The 21,963-nt window shown below is 29.6% G+C and overlaps 11 protein-coding genes across 11 annotated transcripts; 3 read left to right on the top strand and 8 right to left on the bottom strand.

The window, feature by feature from the left end:
* Nucleotides 1-131: 131 nt before the first annotated feature.
* On the bottom strand, nt 132-1,205 carry BX663DRAFT_160194 (uncharacterized protein). The gene is made up of 3 exons (XM_051521637.1): nt 1,076-1,205; nt 831-974; nt 132-759 (listed from the first exon to the last, which is right to left on the bottom strand). Exons 1-3 carry the CDS (start codon nt 1,176-1,178, stop codon nt 224-226), a joined length of 783 nt encoding a protein of 260 aa, XP_051380225.1. The 5' UTR covers nt 1,179-1,205; the 3' UTR covers nt 132-223.
* Nucleotides 1,206-1,263: 58 nt separating this feature from the next.
* Nucleotides 1,264-2,286, top strand: BX663DRAFT_160120 (eukaryotic translation initiation factor 1A, Y-chromosomal). The gene is made up of 4 exons (XM_051521636.1): nt 1,264-1,426; nt 1,489-1,567; nt 1,676-1,989; nt 2,060-2,286. Exons 1-4 carry the CDS (start codon nt 1,406-1,408, stop codon nt 2,063-2,065), a joined length of 420 nt encoding a protein of 139 aa, XP_051380224.1. The 5' UTR covers nt 1,264-1,405; the 3' UTR covers nt 2,066-2,286.
* On the bottom strand, nt 2,275-3,014 carry BX663DRAFT_439577 (Emopamil binding protein-domain-containing protein; the record flags this gene model as incomplete). The annotated part of the gene is made up of 2 exons (XM_051523340.1): nt 2,275-2,532; nt 2,658-3,014. 2 exons carry the CDS (start codon nt 3,012-3,014, stop codon nt 2,275-2,277), a joined length of 615 nt encoding a protein of 204 aa, XP_051380223.1.
* Nucleotides 3,015-3,021: 7 nt separating this feature from the next.
* On the bottom strand, nt 3,022-3,574 carry BX663DRAFT_517997 (ACT domain-containing protein). The gene has a single exon (XM_051528804.1). The coding sequence runs from the start codon at nt 3,486-3,488 to the stop codon at nt 3,069-3,071; it is 420 nt and encodes a 139-aa protein (XP_051380222.1). The 5' UTR covers nt 3,489-3,574; the 3' UTR covers nt 3,022-3,068.
* BX663DRAFT_517996 (FAD binding domain-containing protein) lies at nt 3,552-5,905 on the bottom strand. The gene is made up of 7 exons (XM_051528803.1): nt 5,631-5,905; nt 5,168-5,558; nt 4,783-5,085; nt 4,659-4,718; nt 4,511-4,596; nt 4,298-4,456; nt 3,552-4,238 (listed from the first exon to the last, which is right to left on the bottom strand). Exons 1-7 carry the CDS (start codon nt 5,877-5,879, stop codon nt 3,645-3,647), a joined length of 1,842 nt encoding a protein of 613 aa, XP_051380221.1. The 5' UTR covers nt 5,880-5,905; the 3' UTR covers nt 3,552-3,644.
* Nucleotides 5,906-6,379: 474 nt separating this feature from the next.
* On the bottom strand, nt 6,380-7,823 carry BX663DRAFT_517994 (uncharacterized protein). The gene has a single exon (XM_051528802.1). The coding sequence runs from the start codon at nt 7,791-7,793 to the stop codon at nt 6,474-6,476; it is 1,320 nt and encodes a 439-aa protein (XP_051380220.1). The 5' UTR covers nt 7,794-7,823; the 3' UTR covers nt 6,380-6,473.
* A 3,033-nt stretch (nt 7,824-10,856) lies between these two features.
* BX663DRAFT_439782 (uncharacterized protein) lies at nt 10,857-11,288 on the bottom strand (the record flags this gene model as incomplete). Its single annotated transcript, XM_051523350.1, has 1 exon — nt 10,857-11,288. One exon carries the CDS (start codon nt 11,286-11,288, stop codon nt 10,857-10,859), a length of 432 nt encoding a protein of 143 aa, XP_051380219.1.
* BX663DRAFT_517987 (uncharacterized protein) lies at nt 11,064-12,159 on the bottom strand. The gene has a single exon (XM_051528801.1). It carries the CDS (start codon nt 11,940-11,942, stop codon nt 11,352-11,354), a length of 591 nt encoding a protein of 196 aa, XP_051380218.1. The 5' UTR covers nt 11,943-12,159; the 3' UTR covers nt 11,064-11,351.
* A 3,124-nt stretch (nt 12,160-15,283) lies between these two features.
* BX663DRAFT_517986 (uncharacterized protein) lies at nt 15,284-15,739 on the top strand. The gene is made up of 2 exons (XM_051528800.1): nt 15,284-15,404; nt 15,466-15,739. Exons 1-2 carry the CDS (start codon nt 15,316-15,318, stop codon nt 15,710-15,712), a joined length of 336 nt encoding a protein of 111 aa, XP_051380217.1. The 5' UTR covers nt 15,284-15,315; the 3' UTR covers nt 15,713-15,739.
* Nucleotides 15,740-16,455: 716 nt separating this feature from the next.
* On the bottom strand, nt 16,456-17,822 carry BX663DRAFT_517984 (Metallo-dependent phosphatase-like protein). The gene is made up of 2 exons (XM_051528799.1): nt 17,152-17,822; nt 16,456-17,071 (listed from the first exon to the last, which is right to left on the bottom strand). The coding sequence occupies exons 1-2, from the start codon at nt 17,763-17,765 to the stop codon at nt 16,639-16,641; spliced, it is 1,047 nt and encodes a 348-aa protein (XP_051380216.1). The 5' UTR covers nt 17,766-17,822; the 3' UTR covers nt 16,456-16,638.
* A 2,749-nt stretch (nt 17,823-20,571) lies between these two features.
* On the top strand, nt 20,572-21,901 carry BX663DRAFT_439638 (SMAD/FHA domain-containing protein; the record flags this gene model as incomplete). Its single annotated transcript, XM_051523341.1, has 3 exons — nt 20,572-21,042; nt 21,221-21,461; nt 21,663-21,901. Coding segments are annotated over 3 exons (951 nt in total), but the record flags the coding sequence as incomplete, so codon positions are not given.
* Between the last annotated feature and the right edge of the window lie 62 nt (nt 21,902-21,963).

Raw genomic sequence — 21,963 nt, 5'->3', positions numbered from 1 at the left:
TACTGCTACTACTATTATTACTATTACTGTCATTATTATCAATTTTTTTGTTTGTTTTTCCTATTTATTTATTGTATCATTTTTTTTTTCATTTTAATAAATAAAAAGTTATTTATTTTATAATAAACAGTATGACTTCTAAATTATTATTATTATAAAAAATAAATAAATGTAGTTTTTTTAATTTATAGGGAGGTATTTACTTAAATTTTGATATACATATTTATCTTCTTTGAGAAGATTTCCTATGCGAATCATTGTCATATTTTTTTTTAAAAGGAGAGGGTGAACGAGAGTTATGACTGTATTTTCTCTTTTTATCCTTCCTATCCTCATATGAAGAAGAGCGAGATCTATGATGGTGACGATAATGAGAATGCTCACGATAATACCGAGAATCATGCCTTCTATGACTATCATGAAGAGAAGGACTCGTAGTAGTAGAAGAAGAAGAAGAAGAATGGTGTTGAGTCCAATTATCTGCTCTTCGTTGCTCACTGGATATATGGATTGAAGAAGAATCTGATTCTCTAAAGGGCCTATCTCTTGCACCAAATCTTAATTGACCACTTTCCTTTTTACCACCATATCCACCTCCTAACCTTCGTGGTATCCAATTCTTCATTACTCTACTTCTTTCATAATCTACTAGGATCACATGATCGTCTATTTTTATTTTATTAGCATATCTATAAGCCTCTCTCGTTGCTCGTTCAGTTGTAAAAGTAATGAATCCATATCCCTCAGATAATCCAGTTACTATAAAGATATATGTCACTTTTTAGAAATAAAATAAAAAAGAAAATATAACGCCCTTTTCTTTATTTTACCATTATTTCGTATAATTGTTATATTTGCTATTGTCCCATATTTCTCAAAATGTCTTTTCAATGTGGATTCTATTGTATTAAAATTTAATCGACCAATAAATAAAGTCTGATTTGGATCGGTCTTTAAATATTTGGGTGCTCTGTCTTTCAAAAAAAAAAAAAATTTTTTTTATGTAAAATAGTTTACATGTATGATGTAGTTTATAAATATTTATAAAAAAAAAAAAAGCTTCAAGAATACCTACATTCAGACGAAGCGGCTCTTTGAATAGCAGCGTCGTGTGGTTTAATTCCTACTCCATTAATTGAGCCCACCTGTATAGGGTCATATTCTTTAGAATACCACATTTTACAACCAAATAAAATAAAATTAAAAATAAAAATGAAAATATAAACTATATCAACTACCTTTTTTTTTTTTTTTTTTTTTTTTTTTTTTTTTTTTGCTTAGTGTATAAGCCACGATTTTTATACAGATTTTACTAGGAAAAAAAAAATCGAACCGCAGCTCTAATATTCCAACTAGTAGATTGTTCTAATTTTTTTTTTTCTTTCCTTCTCATTATACATTTAGCATGGTCAAAAATAAGGGAAAAGTAAAGTATTATTATTTAATTTTAATTTAGTTAAAAAAAAAATATTAACATATATGGAATAGGGTGGTAAATCCAGAAGAAGAGGAAAAAATGATACCGAAAATGACAAGCGTGAGCTTGTCTTTAAGGAAGAAGGCCAAGGTAAATTAAAAATAACAATCTTTTTTTTTTCTCCCTTCTTTATTTCGAGATGAAGAAACTCACTTTTTAATTTTAACTATTATTAAAAATTCATCTTGAACACATTAGAATATGCTCAAGTAACCAAGATGTTGGGTAACGGTCGTGTTGAAGCTCAATGTTTCGATGGTGTTAAACGTTTAGCACTTATTCGTGGTAAATTACGTAAGAAGGTTTGGATTAACCAGGGTGATATTGTTTTATTATCCTTACGTGACTTCCAAGATGAAAAAGCCGATGTTATTCAACGTTATAATCCTGATGAAGCTAGACAATTGAAATCTTATGGTGAATTACCTGATACTGCCAAGATTAACGAAACTGATAATGCTTTCGGTGGTGAAGAAGATGACGATGTTGAATTCGATTTCGATATTGATGAAGTAAGAATTAAATACATATATAAATATAAATGTATGCATCTGTACTGGTTCTAACTAATTTATTTTATAGATTTAATTTTTTTTTCCTTTTTATACATTTATACAAAGTACATCATTCTGTAATTCACCTTTTTTTTTATTTTTTTTCTAGTAGATTTTGAATAAACTATTATTTGCGCACATTTGTTGCATGCAGTTATATGAAATTTATTAAAGAGATTTTAATTTTGTTACAAGCGCTTGATTTATATGTTGATAGCTTTGAATGATTAAAGCAAGAGGAATCTAAAGAATTGATAAGTTATGAGGAAAGCTATTTTTTTTATCATTACATACTATAATCCAAGGTGAATTAAAACCGACAAAATAAACCCAAAAGTAAATTGGATTTGGATCACAATAGATGGCGTTAGGCAAATCTGCAAAATATAATGAACAACTAAACATGTGAAATAAAGAAGCTATCAATTGGAAGAAATATTGTTTCGGTGATCCTCGCCAGATGTAAAAGGCAGAAATCAAACAAACGGGTCCCCATATAAACTTTTATATAATAAATAAAATGAAATAAAAAAAAAGAAATGAATGAATGAATGAATGAATGAATGTTAGTAATCGACTCTGCATACAATATATAAATATGTATATATATGTTAATGATTTATTACTATAGTCATGGTTTCAAGTGTTGTTAATAGATGATCGGCAATCATATAGCGTGAATCTCCATGAGCATATTCTTTCCATAATTGAGCAAGTAGATCATTTTGTCCTGCTATCGTATTTTTATGAAATAGCCAGTATCCTTCAAAACCTAAATGCAATATACCACAAACTACAAACCATGTAAATCTTAAAAATGAAGTAACCGTCTTTTGTCGTGAAATGGCATAACACAGTACAACAATAAATGACATTATATTTCCAGCGATTAGCAAAATTTGAAAAGTACTTTTGTCATTTGGTACATATTGGGGTATATCCAAAGTAATCGGATAATAGGGATGTTGTTGTTGTTTTATCATTTATCAAGGAACGAAGAAAGAAACTATTTTATTTATTTCATTTTACTTTTTTTTTTATAGGACAGGTTCACCGGGTTTCACAATTATATTAGGTTCGTTACTTAAAGTTTTAATAGATTCAGTTAATTTATCTTCTTTCACCATTACGTAATCAGTATCGAAAGTACTAACGACAAAGACTGGTATTTGATTATTCTTGAGAGGAGTAATGATTCTAGCCAGAATTCCTACTAAACTAAAATCCATTTGAGCGTCTACTTGAAACATGCGCCAACCATGCTCTGACTTTTTAGGAGGCTGATTATGAATAAAAGATGACTTATACAAAGTGGGTAGAATGATTGATAATTCACTTTTAGTTCTAGAAATAGTATACCATGGAGCATCGAATATGTCCGAAGAAAGCTTGAAGTCATGCTCATATTGATAAATGGAAAACGCTTCTGGTAAAATTTTCAATTGAATATCTGTCATGAGAAATAAAAATAAAAATATAAATATAAAAGAAAAAGAAGAAAAAATGAATAAAATTTTTACTTTTTTTTTTTTTTTTTTTTTTTTTTTTTTTTTTTAATTTTTAGGATGATTTGCTGCCAAGCAAATAAATTACAAAAAATGCGAATATAAAATTTAAACATATAAGGAAGAAAGATACTTTAATACTTCTTCTAACTGTGCTTCATTGGCAACGAGTTTAGCTTGTGCAATATATAAATCAGGACGAATAAATAATACAACATTAGGCGGCTGTTCACTTGCAAAATAGGAAGATAGTATAGGATACAAACCCACGCGTTGAGTAATGGAAGTAGGTGAATTAATTTGTTCTTCACTATAAAATGATTCCTCTGCAAGATCATATTCTTCCTTAGTAATATAATCTGGATATTTACCAGTAACATGGTTATGCCACGCTGATTGAATTATAATAGGACGAACTTTTGAATGATAAGCTCTCATATCCTTCCAAAATTTTTCCATTAAGGCTGAGTTTGGCAAAGTACTAGAAAGACAAGTGCCAATGAATACAGCTACAAATGATGTATTATGAATGAGTATATCACGGAGTGTTAATCTTTGAATTATATTGCATTGTGACTTATGACGAAGCCGAATGCTTTTTCTTAAGGTATCAGTAATAGGCAAAAATTGTCCAGCTTGTATTAATCCTTTATCTGATATACCCATAATGTTAGATACAGAAGGATTCACCATAACATATTGCTAATACAAATGGTGTAAACAATATTATATATGTATATATTTATTCATATACAACTTACTTGCATTGTATTTTTAAAGCCCAATTGTGCAAGTTGAGGTACCATAAGAACACTTGTCAAAACAACTTTACGAGCAGTATTAGCCAAAAAATTTGCCATTAAACCAGCTTGGGTAGCAGTACTGGTAGTTCGAATTGTATTTTTAACATGTGGCTCTCTCTATATTATATTATGTTAATTTACTGTTTTAGTACAGCGTATTTTTATATTTACTTCTGCACTGTATGAATCAAGAAGTTCCTCTGGATTTGCTGCGATATTTTTTAACACATCTGACATTTTCCATGCAAGGTTATCAGCTATTTTAATATAAGATTTGTAAAATGACTAATTTTATATATACAACTTATAAACTATTTACCATCTTGTAAGCCTAAATTCATGCCTTGTCCACCAGCTGGAGAATGACAATGAGCAGAATCTAAATAAAATTAAAGATAGAAAAGGGTTATAGGTGTATAAAATTGATATACTAAAATAAATACCTCCAATTAAGAATGCTCTCTTCTTTCTGAAGCCGTTCGCCATTCTTTCATTAATTCTGAAGATAGATGACCATATAAGATTACTTAATTCGAGTTTTATAGGTGCTGTCATTCTATTTACCCATTCTTGAAGAAACTCAAGTGTAAAGTTTGATTCATATTCGTTATCTACAATTCCATGAGTTGCGCTTTCATTATTTTGATTGCTACGATGATATTCTTCCAAATTACCAAATATACGAAATACGTAAGAGGTATCGTCTATTTTATGAAGACGATTAAGAGGAACTATCCCCATTACATCTATATATATATATAAGTAAGTAAATATATATGTATCTAATCCTTTTATTTTTAAAAGAAAAAAAAACCCCGTATTTCATACCAGATCCCTTCATGAACATATTTCCTCTGTGTATCATTTCTTCAATATTATCTCCCTTAATTACTAAATCGGCTAGTGCAAATTTTGTGGGAATGGCTACACCTTCATATGTCCATTCTGGATTACCCTTCCTAACTTTTGAATGACATCCATCTGCACCTACAATATAAGCTGACCTAACTTCATGTTCTTGCTTAGTATTTGAGTCACGTACGATTGATGTTACACCCTGATCATCTTGAGTATAACTAACAAGTTCTGTTTCCCAATGTATTATACAGTTTGTTTCCGTTTGTATTCTTTCATAAATAATTTCTTCCGTCTTTTCTTGTGTTAAGATTGTCATATGTGGGAAATGGGTATTATCACCACAAGCATTTATTTTTCCTAGCTATATATCATGAATAAATAAATAAATAATAATAATAATAAACTTTGAATTTTATTTATCATTGCAACTTACATAATTGCCATTATTAAACATACGTAAACCACATGGAACATAAGCTTCAGAAAGAATATCTGATGCTAAAGCTTTATTTTCAAGAATGTCCATTGTACGTGAAGTAACTAGAATGGCTCTACTTTGATCTGTGGGACCTGATTTTTTATCAATACAATAAACTGAATGTCCCCTTAATGCTAATTGATAAGTGAAAAATAGTCCTACGGGCCCTGCACCACTAACAAGTACATCTACTTTTATTGTCATTTTTGGTTTAATGAAAAAAAAAAAAAGAAAAATAAATAAATAAATAAATAAATAAAATAAATAAATAAAATAAAGTATTTGTTTATTTTTATATGCAGCAGTGTTAATAACTACTTTCTCCGAACGGCTTATTCGATGACTCAAAATTTATTATACACATAATACGTATATAAAGAGAATCTAGGTGGTATCAATCAATAATTTAAACAGTTATAATATGTAATGATTTATTAAAAAAGAATAACTTTTTAATATAACATAATGGTGAAATGCATACATGCGATATTAAAGGGAAAAAAATAAAATAAAAAGTCTATACTAGTATATATTGATTGCAGGAAACAATAAATTCTATATGTAATAGATTTGCATGTTATAAATAGCATTTCAACAAAGCCACACTTTTAAAAAGCACATAAAATTGTGGGGTTAAAATTAACAGTATCATAAGAATCTTATTCTCTGTTGTTACACACTCGGAACACTTTATCAGCATATGATTATAATGAAAGATATATAAATATTCATTTATGTATATTTATGTGTTATTTTAAAATTATGTACAAAGCAAATGTATGGGTGGGGGGAAAATGTCTAACAATAAGAAATATTTAAATATTCTAATTTTTTTAAATTGAATGCTATGATCTGTATTGCCTTTGTTGAAGCTACATCACGTCTTCTTTGTCTTTCTAATAACATTTGACTATGATGAGTTGAACTTTCACTAAGACTAAGTTGTAAATTAAATTGATTTAACATGCCAAGTAATTCAGCTAAAGCATTATCAGCATAGTTGGTTTCTTGTTGTTTCTCCTCTTCAATAATCACCAGTTGATGAGGTGAGTCAAATAGTGTTTGTCTCGTTTCGTTCACTTGTTTACGTAACTCTTGTATGCATGCTGGCTTCTTTAATGAGATGGTTAAGCTCCTAATATTGGGGCAGTGCTCCACGAGATCAGTAATATGTTCATATTGAATATGCTTCATTTTTGTAATATCTAATAATTCCAATCTAGACCCACAAATACGAATAATTGGATGAAGTCCTGCCACGGTCACATGGGGACACTCATTTAGATATAATCTACGAATTGTAGATTCGGATGCCATCACAAGGCTAACAAGGCCCTTATTTGTGATGCCCGAGCAACGACCTATGGAAAGTGTCTCGATCTTGTGACAGTTTCTTTGAAGATGATCTAAACCTATATCATTGATTTGTTGACATCCTTCTAAAATAAGTCTTTTAAGATGACCTGCTATAGGTGATTGACTGATATGATAAAGACTATTATTTGTAATGAAACAACAATTGGATAAATTCAGGTCAACTAAATAAGGGCAGTAATCAGCGATATGTTGAATGGTACAGTCAGTGATGTATGAAGCAATATGTGATAAATCGAGTGACCGAACTAGATGGCCAACACGATCTAAATGAAGAGGGAAACTAGCAGAAATACGAGATGATGATGGCGAAGGATGATGATGATGATGCGTGTGCTGGACATTATATTTTTTATCTATATCAAGTAAGACAGGTAAACATTCAAATATAGGTGATTTAGGTACAGGCGATCTCCACAAGCTGAATGAAGCCAATTCAAACCAGCGCATACAAACAGTTGAACAATGATACAAATCATTTACGTTCATTCGACAAAATATGTTAAGTAAGATTTCATTAGGGAGCTGCTTTATAGGTGAAGGTCTATGATACACTGTAGCCGGTAATGGTTTATATCCAAGATAACAATCAGCCTTTTTGCGTAAAGGTATTAATTTACTATGTTCTTGATTATGTTGCTTTTTCTTAAATGAAGTTAATCCAATAATGATTGTCTTTATATAAAAACAAAAATAGAGGATTGACTTGAACCAAATAGATGTTATATTAATAATAAATTTCATTGAGTAAAAATATAACTAATAAAAAAAAAAGAGAGAAGGAATAAAAAATGATTCTTTCCGAATATTTATACACTTTTTGTCAAAATGATGTCGTACTTTCTTTTTTTTTTTAAAAAAAAAACCAGTGTTGCACAGTTGATTATTTAAACATAAGAATACAAAAATAAAACAAATGATTGCTAATCTAGAGATTTTTTTTGGCTATGTATAAATATCCATAAAAAATATGTCATTGGCCAACATGGACTATCCAAAGCATTATATATATATATATAACTATCTCGGTCGTCCTTCAGGTCAACATTGATAGATGCCCATGTCTATGAAAGTTTTTAGAAGTTGACAAAGATATTTAATTATTCATAGTAATGAAATCTTCCTTAGGGACACCTGCTTGAAGAACTAATAAAAATGAAGTAATAGGCTTAATTAAAACCCATTGTTCTGTAGTAGATAAAAACAAAAGCTAATGTCGTAGCCAATATTGAATTATACGTACTCTTAAAGGAGAATCTTGATGTAAAGGATTTTTTATGATTGCAGTTGTCTCTATTACTAAAGATAATAGGAATAAACCATCGTTTTATTATATATAATAAAGAGGTTATTAGAATAAAACTAGTCTATTGTATTTCACAACATAACTATTCATTCTATGCCCAGTCTTAATAATAGTCGTTGTTAGAGTATTTGAGTAATTGTAATAATAATAACAATTGTATACATTGTATTATGTAATAATAAGGACTAAATATTATATTCAATTGCACACATATACATAATATGTATATATATATTTATATGTTCACGTCAATAACGATGAATATTATTATTATGTAATACTATTTTATATGCTGACATTAATAGCAGTACATAAATAACTAGTATTGTTGCCATAGCTAGAATGTTTACAATGAAGAATCAATGTTAACGCGTTACTGCTTTACTCCTGAAACAATAGTTTACGATTAAATGATAAATTTATTAAAGAAAAAAAAAAAAAAAAAAAAAAAAAAAAAAAAAAAACCGGGACTCACGCTCATTCATACTCTAATCAGAACAACAGTTCGCAAAGTGTATAAATATGGAGAATACATGTTATAGAAGAGATAGATAAATACTCAAATCATAAATAAATCAAACAAATAATAAACAATTACCCCATGCAAGAATTAGATACTTTTAATTCCCCATTTGAGTCTGCGTGAACTTTAGTAATATTATACACACTTCTTGAATGGAGAATTAAGAACATGAACTTGGACACTTGCTATGGGCAATAGCATTTACATGAAAAATTCTCTTTACACTTATTCACCATTGTTGTAGCACTCAGCTATTAATGATGACAAATTTCACGAAAAACATTATTACATAAAACAAACCCCATTTTATATAAAAGTAGACATGTTATTTCTTTTGTGAACTTTTGGAATATTTTTCTACAAAATAACGTTTCTTAGCAAAAAAGTATTCTTTGTCATATTTTTTTATAAGCCCTTTATTATTAAAACCTATATAGCACAATACATATATAAATATTATAATATTATGATAATAAATTGATTACTTCCTATCTTTCAATCTACTATATAGTATTTGAAGCATTTCATTTTGATTGATTACTAAAAAATTGGAATAATACTGTGAAGCTTTAATTGAGTTAAAAATAGTTTGATTGGTCGTCAAAACACCTAAACGCTCCAAGAAATTCTTGATTAGTCAAATAAAAATTTTGATTTCTATTTTAGAAAAGTTAATTTTTAAATGCAAATCACTATAATATAATTTCAGGTCCTCAACTAAAGTTATGTTGCATTTGGTCAATCTATCCACAGTGAAGGAACGTGTTCACCTCCTACAAGTAAAATTCCTACTTCGGTTTATCTACTCTCCGGACGATACTCTCGTTTCCAAGTTTTTACCACATATACGCCCTTCTTCAAGCCACTCTCACTGGTATAAACTTTCGAAAAACACTTATCTGGCAACGGTATACTGCTTCATTTGACGATGATACTTATGATACTCGTATTTTTGCTGGTATCTGTAAAGCATACCTGAAAGATAATCTTGGTGATCGACAAAACAGTAACAATGCTGTTCTCTTGTCTGCCTGCCGCCTTAACCTGAGTATCGATCCTATCCTCTGGTTACCTATATCAAATGCAGAACGCAGCCGAATAGTCCGCTGGCGTCTAGGCTGGTTACTTAGTGGTGTCCCTAAACCATGCATCTATCACTCTAATTCCCTGTTCACAAGATCTCATGCTATATGGTGCCTACATATGCATCGACGATAATAAATGCCTTTAACCGAACCCGACCCTTTGTCCTTCCTCTTGAATAAGCTGCCAAATAAACAAAAGCGAAGGTTGCCAATCTCAACAGCTCTCAACACATATGTCTTTTCTGCCTGGACGATTCGTTGGCCTACTATGTGCCTTCTATTTTTTGAACTTGATTACCTACATCATGGTAAACTTCCTCCAGAAACTCCCCCCCTTGGTATAAAACTTGTAACCTAGTTACGTAACTCGGAATCTAGTATTTGTTGATATATCTTACTTTTCCTCTTCCCTTCTTTTTCTTTTTTTTTCTTTTTTTTTTACTCTTTTGCCTATCAAAAGGTTTTTTAGTACACTTTTATCCTTTCTCGAGCTGACTCGGGCAATTCAATACGCCAGTATTACGTGCTCACATGGGTTTTTTAAATTTTTATTATAAATAAAATAATTCTTTAATTGTAATGTACTTTCAAATATTGATTTTTTTTAAAAAAAAAATAAAACAGCCTTTTGGGAAAAATCAAACCGCCCTTTAGCGTTGGAACGACTGTAGAGAACTTTTCAGCAATTATAATGATATAAGAATTGTGTATGTAACTTGTTCCAATAATGAGTAATACATCATCAAAAGGAAAAATGCAAAAACTTGGGCCGGTTTTGTGAGTCACTGTATGATGCAATGTTTCACACAATGAATACATTTTGTAAAATCTTTCTATCATCATTAGAAGAAAAAAAAAATCCAATTTTGATTTTTATGCATCAGTTTCCGTAACTACTGTAATTTAATTTCGTTAAGTGGAGCTGTTCTTTGTATCAAAGTTTTTATATCTTGAAGCTTGTGCCTGTCCACAAAAATTCGTGTGTCTCTGCTGGGAATAAATCCATTAGAGCTAGATGCACTAATGATTGGATGTTCATTATTGTCAGGGCGAATTGATGAAGTAAGTAAAAGATTCATAGTTTTGGTTCCCAAAACTAGTTTTTTTTTTTTTTTTTTTTTTTTTTTTTTTTTTGTATTGTCATAGTCCATTAAAACTACCTTAATGTTTTCGTATCTTGAGTGAACGTGAGGTAGAGAGGATTGTGGAATGTTTCCATTCTTTATTGATGATGTTTTCTCGTACTGAGCATCGAGGGACGGTAGTCTTGAATAAATTTTGCCACCAAGGATAAGTAATGCTTTGTTTTTCTCTGTGAATATCATCTCTTACAGCAATCTAGCACATACTTCGACCATTCCAGGGTTCAGTGTCCAGCTGTAGTTCAACTACAGTGCAATCTCGCGATCAAGTTCCACATAATTTGACTTGGAAAGTTGATTTCTATAGTGACTATCCAGAATGATGTTATGGATGAAAAGTAAGAAAACTTCGGGTGGACCATCTCCCATGAATACCTTTCTTTTTTTGGACACAATAAGAAATGATGGCGATAGATCCTTCTTTTGTGACACTACCACATTCCGAATGACTTCTGATGCAGTTAGTAAATTGTGTTCCTCCCCTTTATGATCAATATATGCCAGTGGCTCTAATTCCCCTAACTGTGCTATCAGAGTTTTTTTTTTTGTTTTTTCTCTATCCTTGTCAGTTCGATTTAATGCGTTGAATGCTGATAGTACGGCAGTTTTGTAATCATGCCTTGTTTTGTTCTCTTCTTCTTTTTCTTGAATGAATGAGATGGTTGTCATGATATCAAGAGCAACTTGAAGAGTATCGTCATCCTCAAATATACTGTCATCATCTGATTTATTTCCTTCTATGGTTACCCTTGGGACATCTTTGATAATCACTCCAAAGCTTGTGCAATTTTCAAAACTACAATGCATTTTATCATCAGAAGCTGCAATTGAAGTCATGATGGAATCGATGCTCAATTTAGTTTAAAAAAGTGACTAGAAAAAAAAACACTGGAAAAAAGTACTGACTGGAAAATGCATTGGAAAATGCACTGTAAAAAAAAGTCAGCTTTCCAAATAAGTGTGATGGTATGTAATAAAATGAAGAAAAATAAAACAAAAGAAGTATAGTTTGAGACTGTTTTTATTCAATGAAAAGAAAAAGAAAAGAAAAAAAATAAAAATAAAAATAAAATAAAATAAAATAAAATAAAATAAAATAAAATAAAATAAAATAAAATAAAATAAAATAAAATAAAATAAAATAAAATAAAATAAAATAAAATAAAATAAAAGAATTAAAGATTCGAGATTATTTTGTGTCTACACAACTGCTTGTATTTATACTAATGAGTCCTGAATGTAAGAAATAAAAATAGCTGTCAAAGAACATGAGTCATGAAATAGTGCCAGTATTCAAATATACATTGTGTTGATTCAAGAGACTGATTTCTATGGATTATCTATTGGGTGCTATAATGATCTGATTGTATGTTCCTGATATTTTTTCTTTATTTTATTGGATTAAAGACGACTTGAATCCTTTATCAAGGTTATAAAAATAAATATGTAGAAGTGATATGATGTCTAGACAATTGGATGTCAATAAGTTTCATATTATTTATAAGATACTATATACAGGAAGATATATGAAATATTTTATTATGTGTTCATGCTTATAGTTTGTCCTGTATTATGTAATTCACCTTTTATAATATTACTTATTCTTATATCCAGAGCTTGTTCTATAACGGAATGAACCAAATATCTGCAAGCCGTTCACAATGGTATAAATTAGTCTGCAACCTTCTTTGGCAAAAAAATGTGAACCTGTGCTGGATACATTGGATCATCGTGTTTTTAAATCGCTGAAACAACGATTTTTACAAGAAAGTCATGACACTCTCTGTAATGGTCCAAATGCCCAAACGATCTCTACTTGTCGTCTAACCTTGGTAATTGATCCTATTTTATGGCTCTCAATGACACGTATGGAGCGTAGTCAGGTACTCTGCTGGTGTCTTGGTTGGCTCCCTGGTGGAAAACCTCGTCCCTGTCCTGTCCTTTCCATCCTGCAGTTCATCTTTCTTGTGTCCATACTACTGAATGTCTGCACATACGCCGTTGTCTACGAATGCTTAGATCCATCAAAGACCCTCTTTCTTTCTTATTAAAAAATGTTCCGTCTATCTCTTCCTGGTCTGTACGTTGGCCTGAAATTTGTCTGATCCTACATGAATTGTATCATATTTTCCATGGTAAAGATCTTTCTCCCCCTCCAGCTGATATCGATACTAGTGTGGTGAAATGGTTGCAATGATAAAAGTGCTAGTGTTTCTGTCTTGTTTATGATTTTTTTTTCTTTATTCTTCAATACTTTTTTCATTTTCTCTCTTGACTCGGGAGGATTTTTTTTTAACTCTTAACTTTGCGAACTGGTTCGGGCAATGCAGTTATTTAAACTATTGTGCTCATTATGACCACTCTTTTTTTTTTTTTTTTTTTTTTTTTTTTCTTTAATAAATTTATCATTTAATCGTAAACTATTGTTTCAGGAGTAAAGCAGTAACGCGTTAACATTGATTCCTCATTGTAAACATTCTAGCTATAGTAACAATACTAGTTACTTACGTGCTGCTATTAATGTCAACATATAAAATAGTATTACATAATAATAATATTCATCGTTATTGACGTGAACATATAAATATATATATACATATTATGTATATGTGTGCAATTGAATATAATATTTAGTCCTTATTATTACATAATACAATGTATACAATTGTTATTATTATTACAATTACTCAAATACTCTAACAACGACTATTATTAAGACTGGGCATAGAATGAATAACTATGTTGTGAAATACAATAGACTAGTTTTATTCTAAAAAATCTCTAGATTAGCAATCATTTGTCTTATTTTTGTATTCTTAAATGTAAACGTTTCACAGTTTGATTGTTTTACCTTCCCCCCAAAAAAAGCATTTATTTTGATGACTACACATAATAGAGATGATCGAATAGGTTACATGATACAATATGTTTGATTGTAATACAGCTATTCTATTGTTTCATTATTATTTTATTTTCTTTAGAGCTATTGTCTTTTTTTTCATATTGTTTTCTTCATATCCTTGATATATCTTGATGAACAAACTATTTCTGAATATAGGCTAAATAAAAAAAAATAATTATATTGAATTGCAAGAAGAATGTATAGTAGTAAATTCAATATATTGTGAACTTAGAAAGCTAGTAACTGATAACCTACGCGGAAAATATTCTTCCAAATTTTCCAAAGATAAAGAATTTGCATTTAAAAAATGGTGCTGCTTAGCAAAAGTAACAGTAACAGGCTTTATACATTGCTAAATATACCAATGGTTTCTTGTTTTTTTTTTCTCCTGACGTAACTTTTATATCGGAATAGATGAAGGGATTCAACTGCAGAGTTTTTGTGAATACTATACAGCAGATTCTTCCTTCCAGAGCTAATAATTATATAGTGACCTTGTATCTTCTTATATCTTTTCTTGACTTTCTATCCTAACTTTCATATGCACTTTGTTCAAGCAGTATATATATTTAATGATTATAACATTAGTTTGAATAGTACACTGAAATTAGATTTGCGTATTTTCTAGTAGACAGAATAACCAAAACTTCAAATAAACAGCTCAGTTCTATTACTTAATAAGCTTCCTAATATTGTTACCCGAGAGTATTTTAACAAAAGATTTTAATATCAATTTACTGACAGCTCGATACATAAATAAGCATTATTTATTTTGTATGCTGATAATACTATTTTATTTTAACCCTTATTTGTAGGGCATTTAGTATAACATGAATTATCAATCATTTTTACATATTAATATGCAGGTATGTTAACTAGACAAATACTAAAATTTGGGTCATATTAGACCATTTTTCATATTTATGCCTAATTATATATGATCAATGTGTAAATAATTCCTGAAAAAAAAAAAAAAGAAAAGATTTATAGTGATAAGCTCTTCTTCATGGCTCATATAATTCTATATTACGTGAGATGAATTATTTAGCTTACAGCTCCATTTCTCCTCCTAATCCTGATAGACTGATTACCCAACCCAAATTTTCTTTTTAACATTTTCTTCCCTTCTTTTTATAGGCTGATCTTATATCTTTGCCTTTTGTCCCAGTTAAAGAAAAGCAATCAATTAAATAAACTACGCGTCCATTGGCCAGTTTATTTATTTATTTAACTGTATGCAGATTATATACCGACATGTATCTTTTTTTTTTTTCTTTTTTTTTTTTCTTCTTCTTCTGATCTATAATCATGACATTGCCTAGTCATTTTGCAAATCAATTATTACAACTGAAAAGTGAAGATGAAATTAAGACTATAACTAAAGATCAAGATGAATGGTAATTTTATTACCTCGTTCATTAGTTGTTCAAAAACTGACAAATAAAGAATATAAATTAGCTTAGCGAATTACAAAGAAATTGAACAGAAATTAGAAGCATTTAATAAATTTAGTCAAGCCCGTTATCAGAACATCCATAAGCATTTTGAAGCACATACAAAGTTGCTTAAAGAAATAAAAGAAGATTTAAATAGTGTATTTATTAAGCTAAGGAAAATAAAAAATCAACTCGGATTAAAATATCCAAATGAAATGGAACAAGTCCTAAAGAAATACCCTGATCCTAGAGTTGATGATGAAGAATAAAAAAAAAAAAAGAAAACTTTATTTTATCCAATATTTTGCTGTTATTAAAAGAAATATTTGTTCAAGTGATCTCTTTATAACACATATCATTATTTTTGCTCTAAGAAGGAAAAAAAATAATAATAAGAAGATTTAACATGTAAAATAGTGCAAATAAGAACTTATAAATAATGATAACAATAAACTCTGTTATCAATTTGCTTGATAGCCTTCTTGGTAAGATTTTTAGTATTCTATTTTAAAAAAAAAGGTGGGTGATGGGGACTAAGGTTAATTACCTAGTTCGATATTTTTTTCTGTTGTTAATACAACAGCAATAGTAAAGTAGCTTCATGATCACCCTTAAAAAGCTCAACTATGGAATATTGTATACAAAAAAGATCCTAAACAATTTGTTACTAACTTCTATAAATAGAAAGTTATAGTAACTAGTAACTAATTGATATATGTAGTGACTAGCAAATTCAGGAGGTTAAGACTATCTGAAACAAGGTCTAATGAATATGTGAGAGCTATCGTTAAGGGAAAAAAAAAAAAATGAAATTGGAAAGAAATAGGTAAATTCACTATCCTAGGCAAAAGGAATAATGAAAGTATTGACAGGAAGAATTAAACTATCTTCAAAGAAATTTAACTTGATAATAATAAAAAAAAACTGCATAGTTGTATATAATAAAAGATCAAATACTCATAAGCTAATCTTACTGCTTTTTAATTAACTATAATTTATAAAACTAAGTAGTGTCCAGTTGTGCTACATGCACATTATTGATATGCATTAAAACATACGTAGCATACTGCTTATAAAAAGTTTATATTAAAGCTTATATAATCTCTTTTTTTTTTTGTTTGTTTATACATATTTATATAAATATATTTGTGTGTGTGTTTATTTGTATACTGCTTACTTTGGTTTATTAAATAGACTAATCATCATATTTGTCACCTCTATTTACATAAGTTGGACATACAACATCAACTAATTCTTTAGTTTGAATATTAATAGCTGTTAATCTGCCTCCATAAACACAACCAGTATCAACACCAAAAGTCATATCTTTAATGTTTAATCCTCGACCAGCATCATGGCCATAAAAGACTTGTAAACTATCTATTGTTCTATTCTTTTCAAATTCATTATATTCAATTGCCCATTGAGTTCCAACTCGACTATTAGAAGTTGGAATATCATCACTAGCAATATCACGCATCGTCATAACTAAATAAGGAACTTGATTTTCTAAACCTGATATACGTGGGTCTAAGCCAGCATGAACAACAACAGAATTATTTAAAAATGGTAAGTGAAGCATTACAGGGCAACTTGACAAGTAATTATAGTCATCATCAGTCATATTCCTACATGTATATATAAATAAATTAACTGTTATAATCAATCACACATAGAATTATAAAAAAAAAAATCGATAATACTTTACAGTGCAATAGCTGTGTGATAATTTTTAAACTTTAATGGATCGGGAACATTACCTTCAGGCATAGTAGCATCAAGTGGGTACATAGCATTTCTTCCCTTTTCCATTTCGTATGTCTTAAATCGTATCACTATATCATCATGATTACCACGAACACAAAGTGCTCCTAATTCTTTTGCTCGTCGAATGACACCTATACTATCAGGTCCTTTTGATGTTAAATCGCCTGCAAGAATTAATTGATCTGTTGTTGGATTATAATTGAGTTTAGCAACCAACGTATTTAATTCATTTACACAGCCGTGAACATCCCCAATAACGAAAAATCTTTGCTTTTGTGAGAAAGATGATTGGTTACTCGTTACTAAATCAGTCATGTGGGAATAAGGTGAAATAGGATATTCCTTTATTCCTCTATTATTATTATTCTTGGAACTCTGTTTTTTAGTATCTGTCACTACCACAGCTATCACAATTACGATAACTATAACAACAATGGCTGCTACGATACCACCAATAATTTTCCATAATCTCTTTTGCTTTTTTGTTTTAGCATAAGTTGGAGCAGCTATCACAAATTCAACACTACTATTATCATCTGTAACATATCGTGCCATTTTTATTTTATTTTATTTTATTTTTATTTTATTTTTTTTTTTTTTTTTTTTTTTTTTACAAATATTAATAAAATTAATAGAAAAGAAAAAAGAAAGAAAGAAAAAGGAACAAGAAAAAAAAAAAAAAAAAAAAAACGAGAATATTGGCTTTATATTGGTATAAGTGACTGGCTTCATCATCCGTAGCCATTATGTTTCGCTAGGAATTTTTTTTTATCTAAAAAAAAAATGTTTAATGAAGGAACCCATAAAGCCTTAGAAAATAGAAAAGAGTCGATTGTATATAATTATAAGAGTTACTTGTCATTTTATAGAATGAAGCTCTTTTTAACATACAAGTATTTTTTATTTTTAAATAGAACCATTGTGGCTTTTGTACTACTGTCTGGGAACTATAAATAACATGACAATATATCCTTTTCTTTTCTTTATTTTAATATGAATTTATAGCGCTTGCTAAAACAGAAAATTGATTTTGAATTAAACTATAACACAAAAAGATTATAGTTGTATATTTACTAACTATGTAAAGATTGTATGCCATAGGTGATCGCCTTTAAAGCAGTCTTTTGTTTTAATAAGACAAAGGATAGATGTATTGATCTGTTGATAATGTAAAATATAGTATATACACATGTGTGTATTTATACATGTGCCTCTACAATACTCCTATTCCCGATAATGTTAAAGATTAGTATTTGATAAACAAAGACGCTATAAGTTGTTTTAAAACATTGAAGATTTTAGTTAAGATGGATGTCAACATATCTAGATCACAAAATTTAACTTAAATTTATCCTTAAAGCACCTTAAAATATTTTGAAATCATTCATATCTAGAATTATAGATTTCTCCAAGTTTCTTTTAGCGTTTATAGCTGTTGTCTAAAACATTATACCGAGGAATTTTTTTTATTATTATTGCAATCTAATCTTTACTTTTCAATAATGATACTATGTAGCTATTACCAAAAACAACCAAAGATATCTTTCAGGAGCAGTTGCCTTCTTTATATTTTACTGAGGAGTCTCCTTTCTAACTAATAGTAGTACACTTGCACAAATATCAAAAAAAAAAGTAGAATAGACTTACATTATGTTGATTGGTGTTTTTTTTTTTAATTTGGTTTTATCAGAAAAATGCCGATGGCATCATTAAGAGCTCAGAAAATTGTTTCATTTTATTTAAGCTAATTCAAAGTTACAAAGATTAAATAAAGTAATGTGTACTGCATTGAAAAATAAAAAATAAAAAAATGGATTGTTTTATCAATATAGTTTTTTTTTTTTTTTTTTTTTTTTTGGTAATGATGGTCATACCTTTATTTTATAGTTAAGAAGATGGATATTTTGTAATGGCAGCTTGAGCATTGAGTAAAAATTTATTAAATTAAAAACATCACTAAAATTATTCACAAGCACTGATGAATAATAATAATAAAGAGTGTATGTTGACAGCCGAGATAGATTCCTTGTTCAGGGCAAATATAAATGTTAACGTAAAATCGTCTTGAATTATCAAGTGGGATACGTCTTTCTGAAATACTTTATCAATAAAGTATTTACAAAGAATATTTAGTGCCCCTTCTTCAAAAAGATATTAACCAACAAGGGTTTTCAATAAAATCCCTATCTCAAGTCCTCATAGATTTTTTTTCCCTTTCTCTCTCATCTGTTTCTCTTTTTTAATCTTATTAACATTTATGTAACTAAGATGCATGTTCGCTGAGATGAGAATAATATGTAAGTAATCGTTGCAAACACTTGCTGATAAAAAATCATTACAAATTTTGTGATCTGTAGAAACCTCCATTTATCACCAATTAAGGTTTAGAGCTTTAAAACTATGACTTGAAAAAATAAAATAAAAAATAAGAATAAAATACATCTTTTATTGCATTTTGTTTTATACATGATGAGACTTGTACTATGATAATAGAAACAAGTAGTTTAAAAAAGTCCCACTTGAAACTCTTTTCAATATCTAATAAAATATCCACAATACATTTTCGTATTAGTAATCGGAACAGACGGTAAATAGATATATATTTTTTTAAGCATTCAATTAAATACTCTTTTCATATTACATAATACTCTATTTAATATGGTAGAATTCATATACCGTGTTTAATCATGTTTTTAAAAAGAAAAGTCGTATAATATTTATTCAATACTAGAATTATCAAAACTTCCTTATTAATACTTTTATCATCAATATCGATATCATCATAAGATTTCCCGATAATAAGAAATGATATTGGTAATGAAAAGCTTTATGATTTTTATTAGAATATATAATTTTTTTCCCCATATTTAATAAAATTTTAATAGCCTTCAAAAAGGCCGCTTTATGATTTATAGCTTGAAAACTCAGGCTTTAGTGTTTACATAAACAGTTGTATACATATTTTTTTTTCTGCGCTCCAAGGACAAAAAATGATAAATATGAAAACCGAAAAATATAGAAATGTCTGAATTTTAATGTTATTTTGCTTAATGGCAAAATTCAAGTCAACATATTTTATTTTCATTGGATAAATTTATAATTGTAACAAAAAAAGTAAAAGTCGAGTGAAACCATACCGTTGCAAGATTTTTTTTTTTTTTTTGTCTTCTCCTTTTTTCTAATTTTAATTTTTTTTTCTTTTTTTGTTTTGTTTTGTTTTGTAAATAATTAATAATTTTCCTTTCTATCTTGGAATGGCCTTTTAATGTGTATGTATTCAACTTTAACAAATACAGTAGCAGAATTATCCCCAACTCATAGTAATACCAATTCAGCAATAACAACAACAACAACAACAAGTATGTCTCGTAATAGAAGTTTATCAAATACATCAGCCGGCAGTCCACCTCCTGCTTTGTTATCCCGAGGATTTGCTAGTCTTCGACGTGCTCATAGACGCTTATCTAATTCGTCCCCATCGTCTCCTTCAGCTTCACCAGAGCATTCTACTACCACAAATAATAATACCCTAGAATCTGTGAATACAAATACCGATTCTTCTCGAGGAGCAGCAGCAACAAGTGAAAATCGTACAAACCGAGTCTCTGCTGAGTCCGATTCTAACATGAGACTTCCTCGTCTTAGGCTTGTTCCAAATGTTGGATTATCGAGTAGAAGCTTTGTATTCGATATCATTGATAGAGAACTTGAGCCAAATGTCATTTATCGTATTGGACGTTTTTCTGATCGAAATGTACTTTCCGACAGATTATCATTTAAAAGTAAAGTAGTAAGCCGTAATCATGCTGAACTCTGGACTGAACAAGGAAAGGTAAACTATACTTCAAATCTGTGTGAAAGGGAGAGAGAGAGAGAAAGAGAGAGAGAGCGAGACAGAGAGAGCAATTTGTGCTCAGCTTTCTTTTTTTAGTCAAGTTCTGAGAAATTTATTTTTATTTATTTATTATTTATTATTTACTATTTTTTATTTTTATTTTCTTGACACATAGGTTTATATTCGTGATATTGGATCATCAAGTGGGACATTTTTAAATCGAATTAGACTCAGTCCACCTAGTCATGCTAGTGCACCTCATGAACTAAGAGATGGTGATACTCTTCAGTTAGGTGTTGACTACCAGGGTGGCTTGGAGCCCATCTATCGAGCAGTACGTATTCGTGTAGAAATCAATCGACAGATACAAACTGCAAATAGTCCTTTTACACGTGCTGCTTTTCAACAACTACGTAGTCATCTTATTGGTATACCAGCTGCTACTGCTACTGCTACTGCTGCTGCTGCTGCTACTGCTTCATCCCAACCACAACAATCAGACTTATTTGTTCAGCCTTCTGATTTAGGTCTTCATAGGGAACCTACAAAGGTTCATGAGCATTCAGGGGAGATAGTAACGACAACACATGATTCTTCAAACTCAATTCCACTATCAGAAATGGTAAGCCGTCTTCCCTCTGACCTCACACGAGCTGATATCCAAGAGTGTTGTATCTGTCTTTATGCTATTGCTCCCTTTCAAGCTTTGTTTATCGCACCATGTTCTCATATGTTCCATTTTAAATGCTTAAGACCTATTGTCTTTCAAAATTATCCAGGATTTTCATGTCCACTGTGTCGTAGTTATTTCGATTTAGAAGCAAGTGTAGCGGTTGAAGTGGATGATGTTTTAGAAGCTCTTAATTCAGCCAAAGAAAAAAGAGAAAAGGAACAAAGGAATAAGAAAGTGCCGTTAAC

The sequence above is a fragment of the Cokeromyces recurvatus genome, assembly GCF_025118155.1.
Source record: "Cokeromyces recurvatus strain NRRL 2243 chromosome Unknown BX663scaffold_24, whole genome shotgun sequence".
NCBI classification, from domain to species: Eukaryota; Fungi; Mucoromycota; class Mucoromycetes; order Mucorales; family Mucoraceae; genus Cokeromyces; species Cokeromyces recurvatus.
The sequence above is the reverse complement of the archived record's forward strand: the minus strand, read 5'-3'. Positions and strand labels throughout refer to the sequence as shown.

Bases quoted from the DNA above. Each gene is read 5' to 3' on its own strand.
- BX663DRAFT_160194 (XM_051521637.1), bottom strand. From the start codon at position 1,178: ATGTGGTATTCTAAAGAATATGACCCTATACAGGTGGGCTCAATTAAT. The intron at 975-1,075 runs GTAGGTATTCTT...TTTTTTTGAAAG, and splicing joins AAGAGCCGCTTCGTCTGAAT to ACAGAGCACCCAAATATTTA. The intron at 760-830 runs GTAAAATAAAGA...ATATCTTTATAG, and splicing joins AACAATTATACGAAATAATG to TAACTGGATTATCTGAGGGA.
- BX663DRAFT_160120 (XM_051521636.1), top strand. From the start codon at position 1,406: ATGGTCAAAAATAAGGGAAAA. The intron at 1,427-1,488 runs GTAAAGTATTAT...TATATGGAATAG, and splicing joins TGGTCAAAAATAAGGGAAAA to GGTGGTAAATCCAGAAGAAG. The intron at 1,568-1,675 runs GTAAATTAAAAA...TGAACACATTAG, and splicing joins CTTTAAGGAAGAAGGCCAAG to AATATGCTCAAGTAACCAAG.
- BX663DRAFT_517997 (XM_051528804.1), bottom strand. From the start codon at position 3,488: ATGACAGATATTCAATTGAAAATTTTACCAGAAGCGTTTTCCATTTAT.
- BX663DRAFT_517996 (XM_051528803.1), bottom strand. From the start codon at position 5,879: ATGACAATAAAAGTAGATGTACTTGTTAGTGGTGCAGGGCCCGTAGGA. The intron at 4,719-4,782 runs GTATTTATTTTA...AATTTTATTTAG, and splicing joins GAGAGCATTCTTAATTGGAG to ATTCTGCTCATTGTCATTCT. The intron at 4,457-4,510 runs GTAAATATAAAA...AATATAATATAG, and splicing joins TTGATTCATACAGTGCAGAA to AGAGAGCCACATGTTAAAAA.
- BX663DRAFT_517994 (XM_051528802.1), bottom strand. From the start codon at position 7,793: ATGAAATTTATTATTAATATAACATCTATTTGGTTCAAGTCAATCCTC.
- BX663DRAFT_517987 (XM_051528801.1), bottom strand. From the start codon at position 11,942: ATGACTTCAATTGCAGCTTCTGATGATAAAATGCATTGTAGTTTTGAA.
- BX663DRAFT_517986 (XM_051528800.1), top strand. From the start codon at position 15,316: ATGACATTGCCTAGTCATTTTGCAAATCAATTATTACAACTGAAAAGT. The intron at 15,405-15,465 runs GTAATTTTATTA...AATATAAATTAG, and splicing joins ACTAAAGATCAAGATGAATG to CTTAGCGAATTACAAAGAAA.
- BX663DRAFT_517984 (XM_051528799.1), bottom strand. From the start codon at position 17,765: ATGGCACGATATGTTACAGATGATAATAGTAGTGTTGAATTTGTGATA. The intron at 17,072-17,151 runs GTAAAGTATTAT...ATATACATGTAG, and splicing joins TATCACACAGCTATTGCACT to GAATATGACTGATGATGACT.